Below are 7,144 nucleotides of genomic sequence, written 5' to 3' on the forward strand. Positions count from 1 at the left end.
TAAATAAAAAATAATTGTCATGTTCCGTCTCATTCCTTTCGCTCTTCAATTTACGATCGACTTTTATATTTTTAATTGCTACCAAGTAATTATTTTATTGCTCGCTAATTATTTTATCTCACGTCGAGATGAAGATTGCAGCCGACGAAATCTGAAGAAAAGAAATATATAAAATTTTTTATTTTCAATTAAAAAATATAAATGAAGCGAATGAGGGAATACTCGGTACTTAGTCTTCAATGTACTAGACAGCTCGAATGAGCTAATTGGTAATTAGCGAAGCTATTTCGTTAATTAGGAAACTCTGACAGTATTAACGTCATTCGATTGACTGATTCTCAGCATCAATTATTAACCGACGTCCAAATGGATAATTTCGAGTATCGAATGCCCAATTCCGTTTCATCTTTTTTATTTTTTTATTTTTATTATTGTAATTAACTGACATTTATTTATTAATATTGTAATTAATGTTTATTAATAAATAATAATAGTAATAGATTTTAGAGTATTTAAAATATGTAATGCTTTATAAATAAGTATGTAAAATAAATCGATAAAAAAAATTTTAAGATAAAAATAAAATAGATTCTTGGTCAAAAAAAAAAAATTTACTAGCTCAATTGAATTTCCTCGCCCACACATGTAATCCAATAATTCGTTGACGTCCACAAAAAAAAGTACGTCAGCAAAAAAATAGACTTGAGTACTCGTGTGGTTATTGCTCTCGATTTCGTCTTTCTATTTTTATCTCTTACTTTTTTTGGACTCTCCAGCATTAATATCCCTGGTCCGATCATTTATTACTTATAAATAAAATTATATATATATAAAAAAAAATCCTTTCCTCTAGAGAAAATAAAATAACACATAAATATAAATATATATGAAATAAGACTGAGTTGCAAAAAATAAGAGTGGGCGGACTAAATTAATTTATTAGTCCTAGCTTCGGAAGACGATAACGGATAAACTAACGGCCGCATCAAAAAAATTCATTTGACTTTTTTGTAGGAAATTTTATGCTCGACAAAAAATTCTAATGTAAAATTGCCGTGGGATTATTAGTTTCGCAGTTGCAGGCAAAAGTTTTAGTAGACAGTCAAAATCAATGTGCATTTAGGATCAATCGTTTGACGATAACTTTTTAACTGATAGACTGGGGGTAATTTTGCTGAGGACCTTTTTTGTAGAGCATAAAATTTGCAACAAAAAACTATCAGACTTTTTTTTTGTAGCACTGATAGTTCAGCCGTGCCGAGCGATTAAAGACTACATGCAAAAAAAAAAGGTTTTAATTTCAAAAATTTTATTAAAATTTTACTATTTTTTGTTTTTAAATTTAGTAACTTTCAGTACTGAATATTTGCCAGATCTTGATCTTAAAAAGGGTTTCTTCTGCGACAAATCTTGACTTACTAATTTATCAGGTTTCATTTTTCTGCTGACCGATTTTTTCCCTTTATTTTTAATTTTACTTTTACCCCCACTATCATCCCCATTTAAATTATCACTGACAGAATGTTTTAGCTCCAACGGGGGATTTTTGTCTTCCCCTTTGGCCTGACAGTCGACACTAAACGGATCCAGCATGTCAGCCGTGTCAAAAGTCAAATCAATAATGCTCTCAAGGACCGGCAGCACGGGGTCTGATTTCTTTCGATAAATCTGCGGGTTCGCGGATCTCGGTCTTCTCATCCGCGTCGGAGTTGTAGGAGTTTTACTTTTATTTTTCATCTCTTCAGAATTATCATCCGACCATACTTTACCTGAGATATCAGGAACTTCCCAAGCGAATCCGCCACCCGATGAGCGCGGTCTCGAGTTAACTTTTGGCGTCAGATGTTTAAAAGCTCTTGTGAGCACTCCACTAGACGTGTTGGGTCGCGAACGTTTTTCAATTTCTCTTTGCCCTCCATATCCGATTCCACTCCCACTTCCAGCCCCACCCCCAACCCCAACCCGAGCTCCAACTCCCGTGACAGTTCCAGTCACAGTCGCAGTTCCTGTCACACCTGAACTCCCGTAGTAACTTTGCGAACTCAATACATCACTTACTGCCGCCAAACATTTTTCTACTTCCACATCCTTCTTTACTTTTTCTTCTACTTCTTCATTTAAACTGCATTCGAAATCTTTCCCATTCTTACTCCCACCCCCACCCTCAACCTCGCATCCATTTCCTCTAAGATTTAATGTATCCCCCAAATTATTTTCCGAGTCGACGTTCAATTGAATTGTCATTGAACTTATTTTCCTCTCGAAATTTTCCAACTCGACCTCCGAATTATTCAAATTACGACCGACTCCATTGTTCTCCTCGATAATCAACGAGTCATATTGCCCGCCATTATCATTATCACCTTTAATTAAATGTTTATCCGAACTAATTTCCTTAAAATTATCAACTCCCGCCTTTATTTCCCGCCTTTGCTTGCGTGGCTTCTTAACTTTCCCTTCATTCAAATTCTTGGCGATTTTTCCCGCGCTGGATTTCGAATCTTCCCGCGGACTCGAATCACCGTCGGCACTTTTACCTTTGAACGGACTCATAGGCCGCGAATTAAACTCATTCGAATCAATTTTAAATTTGAATACTTTTACGTTGTCATTTGACGACTTGTCTTTTTTTATTCGATGGATTTTCATTTGTCGCGGGCTCGGAAGTCGCTCCTTGAGCTCGCTGTCATCTAAATCATTATTTAAATTACAATTGACGTTACTGATAAAAAGAGTCTCAGTGGATTTATCAGCAGACTCGTGCCTCCGAGCCCCTTTCCTCAGAAAATGATCCCGCGGATGAATGATCGTGACCAATTGGTCCCGTTTTTCTTGATACGGATCCGCGGGTTCGGGAATGAGTTCAAAAAAACTGTGATTATATTTTTCGCTCAACCGTAAGTCCGTTTGAGAGTCGATTGAACTGAGATGCAGGGAATTGAGGACAACATTTCCGGGTGCCTGGTTACCGTAATGTTGTTTTAAATTTGTCTCTATCAATTTGTGTCTGTAGTAACCGTAGTCGTATGCGACTGAAATAGGATAGTCTGTAGAATTATTACTGTGGTGATAAGAAGGATTTATGTCCATAGTAAAAGTATTTAAATATGAATTTTTAATGTCCGGTGATGAGTTTACATGACGCAGGGGGTAGCGGCTCAGGCTTTCATTGGATCCTGATGTTGATGACGATATCGGCTCGTGGATGTGACGTCGGGGGTTGTAGAGATCAAAGGAAGCGAGTGGCTCTTCTACATAACCCTGATTTAAATATATTTTATTATTATTATTGTTATTATTATTATTATTATTATTATTTGATACGTACGAGAAAGTACTGGAGCCGGGTGATCAAAGGGATTGATAAGAGGAGAGCTATTGTGATAGCGAGAATTATTTCAAGGAGAAACGGGGGTGAAGACTGAAGTGTCAAAACTATTTGCTTTGGTACTGAGTTCAACATCACGGTGATTTATATATTTATACTGTGATAAATTTTGTGATAAAGGGAATACTGACTTCATTATGATCGATGCATTTAATTTGTAATTAATTTTTTTTTTAGGCAGAAAGTTATGGATGAGGTTACAGATAATTTATTTATTTGACTGAATATTGTCTTTTGTTTTTTGTTTTTTTTTTATGAATTTACAAAACGGGTAATTATAATTTTTAAATAATGAATTGATCGGCAAATTTGAAGTCTGGTGATATTTTTATCGGTAAAAAAATAAATATGGACTTTTTAGTCAATAAATCGGTATGTATATGTAACATATATTTTTTTATTCAGGGAAAAATTAAAACCAGTTTCCTATACTGTGAAAATTCGAGTGAATTCGGAATTTTATTTCAATCCACATTCTCTCTAATTTGGAGTAAATTTCACTCCGAGGGAATTGAATAAATAAACAGTAGGGTGGTCGTAAAAAATTAAATTTTCTCAGGCGGCCCATAGAAAGCTTTTATTTAGTGAAAAAATACCTGGGGAATTTGGTTTTTTCATTTTAAGTAAAAATAACACGTGCCGCAGGATGATCACAATTTTTTGATACAATCGCGGTTTTTTTTTAATATCTCATGAAATATGCAGATTAGAGGAAAAAATCATAGGAACAATTTTGTAGGAAATTAAATTCTTGACAAAAAAGGTCATATTCATTTTGTTTATTAAATGTGTATTTATGAAGATATTTTGAAAAAACTTTTTTAAATCTTGTAATCCTTAAAACGCTCAATTCATCAGATCTAAAAAAGTTTTTTCAAAATATCTTTATAAATATACATTTTATAAAGAAAATGAATATGACCTTTTTTGTCAAGAATTTAATTTCCTACAAAATTGTTCCTATGATTTTTTCCTTTAATCTGCATATTTCATGAGATATTTAAAAAAAACGCGATTGTATCAAAAAATTGTGATCATCCTGCGGCACGTTTTCATTTTACTTAAAAAAAAAAAAAAAACCAAATTCCCCAGGTATTTTTTCACTCAAAAGAAGCTTTTTATGGGCCGCCTGAGAAATTTTAATTTTTAACCACCACCCTAATAAAATCATCCAGTTCGCAATAATTCCAAATTTACTCTGCGTTCTCTAAAATTCTTTACAGCGCATGAGCCATAAGATCAAATTTCCAAATTACATTCCATAAAAAAAAAAAATTCAGGAAATATTTTTGAATCCGTCAGTTCCTGAAAAAAAACATCTGTTAAAAAAAATAATTATCTAGATATTTTTAATTTTTTTTATTAGTTTATTCTGACATTTTTAGGATGTATGGACAATTATTACATAATTTTCATATAATGAGAGATTTATTTATTTTTATTTCAATAATTTATTTATTATTCTTAGTGGTACTTTGTAAGATTCGACTTGTGTTTTAATTCAACATTTAATCATTTTATTTATTTAGTTTTTTTTTTCTTTTTCTTACTCCTCTTTTAAAATTCTTACACTCACTCTTTCACAAGATAATTAAAACAAATGTCATTAAAATGAGTTATAAAATAATAAACATCATCATCATTATCATCATCATCATGAAGTAATAAATGAATTAATTAAATACGTGCGCTCATGATTTATCAATAATCAATTAAACATTTATCTTTAATATTATGATCATTATATTATTATCATTAATCATTAATCATTAATCATTAATCATTAATCATTACAATTACAATTACGATATAACGCTATAATTTTTTTTATATCATCATTTTTTTTTCATTTTTCATTTTTATTTTTTTTTTAAATATTAATATTATAATTATTTTAATTACTGATTTAATTGTAGTTTTTTTTCATTCATTAATGATAGAAATTACGTTATAATGCAGTGTATGTATGGCGAATATTCACAAAAAAAAAACATTTTTAAACTTTACCGCGAAAAATTTGACACCGCGTGAGACGTAAGTCTTTGTCGTTATTATTAATTATAATTAATTTGATTAATTACGTACACAAAAAAAAAAAAATAATGAGACCGCGGAATGTTAATTAAAAAAAAATTGCAAAAAAAATATAATTAGTAAGCTGCCTATTTAGAGTAATTAAAAATAAATAGATATTTATATTACGGAATGCTGGAATATAAATTAAAAATGGAAGCATATAATTAGTATATAAAATAGCAAATTTAAAAAAAAATTTTTTTTTTTATTCAAAGAATTTTTAAATTAATTGTCAATTAATTTGCGCACAATTTGAGTATCACGCAATTGTGCGATTGAATAATAAAATTTTTTTTATTTAATTAGAGGGAATTAATTAATTAATTAATTTAAAAAAAAGGCGTGTGCGTTAATGGATGCGTGTCGTAATAACAATTTAATGTGACTAGAAACACGAAATGGATAATTATTTAAATTAATAAAAAATAATTGTTGTTGATTAATATTTATTTTGTTAGTGTCTTATTTTTATATGACAATTATAATTAACAATTAAAATTAATAATACTAAGAGTTTTTAGATAAAAAAAAATATATATTTAAATTAAACTTTTTAAAGATCCTGAAGTTAACAGACAATTAGTTATTTTTGAATTTTTTTTTCAAGAATCAAATCCAAAAAACGAAAAACTAAAAAATCCACATGTTGGAAATTTAAAAAACTACAGGTGCAATTTTTTCAAATATTTTTTTTTTTATAATTTATATAAAAAAAAAAAATCCAAAAATGATTAAAGGTCGGTTAACTTTAGTATCGTAACTTTTTTTTATGAGTGTAGCAGACAGACAGATTTAAAATTGTAAATAAATAGAGTAAATAATTAAAAAAAGAAATTTCGAAAAAATACACTAATTAATTTTTTAATTTATTAAATGCGCATTTTTTTTTATTTTAGTTTATTAATTATTTAGTCTGTTTAGTAATAATTTCAAATTTGTATGATACTGCAGTTAGCTGACGTTTAATTTTGGATTTCTTTATTTTTACTAAATTATAAAAAAAAAATATTTAAAAAATTGCACCTGTAGTTTTTTAAATTTCCTACATGTGCATTTTTTTTAGTTTTTTTTTTTTTTTTTTTGTAATTGATCTGTTGAAAAAAAATCCAAAAATTACTAATCGTCTGCTACATTCACTCATTTTTTTTAAAAGAATGTTTATAGTGAAATGCATTTTTCTTTATTAACTCAAGTAAAAATATTGCGACCCTATTTCGGGACAACAGAATTTCATACTCGAAATTCAAAAAAATTTAATTCAATATTTGAAACCATTAATAAAAATTTGTGACCTATGGCACGTAAATAATCAATGAGTGTCAATGTAACAGACATCAGACGAATTTAAAATTACAAATAATTAAAAAAATAAAATTTCAAAAAAATGCACTTATTAATTTTTTAATTTTTTAAATGGGCATTTTTAAAAAAATTTATTTTGTTAATTATTTAGTCTGTTTATTAATAATCGAAAATTTGTCCGATACTGCAGTTAGCTGACGTTTAATTTTGGATTTTTTTTTTTTTTTCACTATATTATAAAAAAAAAAAATATTTGAAAAAATTGCACCTGTAGTTTTTTAAATTTCCTACATGTGCATTTCTATATTTTTTTTTTTTTGTAATTACTAATTGTCTGCTACATTTATACTCATTTTTTTAAAGAATGTTTGTAGTGAA

General features: G+C 28.9%; 1 protein-coding gene across 1 annotated transcript; it reads right to left on the reverse strand.

Annotated features, from left to right (window-relative positions):
* Nucleotides 1-797: 797 nt before the first annotated feature.
* On the reverse strand, nt 798-3,612 carry LOC130670837 (uncharacterized). The gene is made up of 2 exons (XM_057474409.1): nt 3,329-3,612; nt 798-3,261 (listed from the first exon to the last, which is right to left on the reverse strand). Exons 1-2 carry the CDS (start codon nt 3,461-3,463, stop codon nt 1,324-1,326), a joined length of 2,073 nt encoding a protein of 690 aa, XP_057330392.1. The 5' UTR covers nt 3,464-3,612; the 3' UTR covers nt 798-1,323.
* Nucleotides 3,613-7,144: the final 3,532 nt, after the last annotated feature.

The sequence above is a fragment of the Microplitis mediator genome, chromosome 1 (assembly GCF_029852145.1).
Source record: "Microplitis mediator isolate UGA2020A chromosome 1, iyMicMedi2.1, whole genome shotgun sequence".
In the NCBI taxonomy this organism is placed as follows: domain Eukaryota; kingdom Metazoa; phylum Arthropoda; class Insecta; order Hymenoptera; family Braconidae; genus Microplitis; species Microplitis mediator.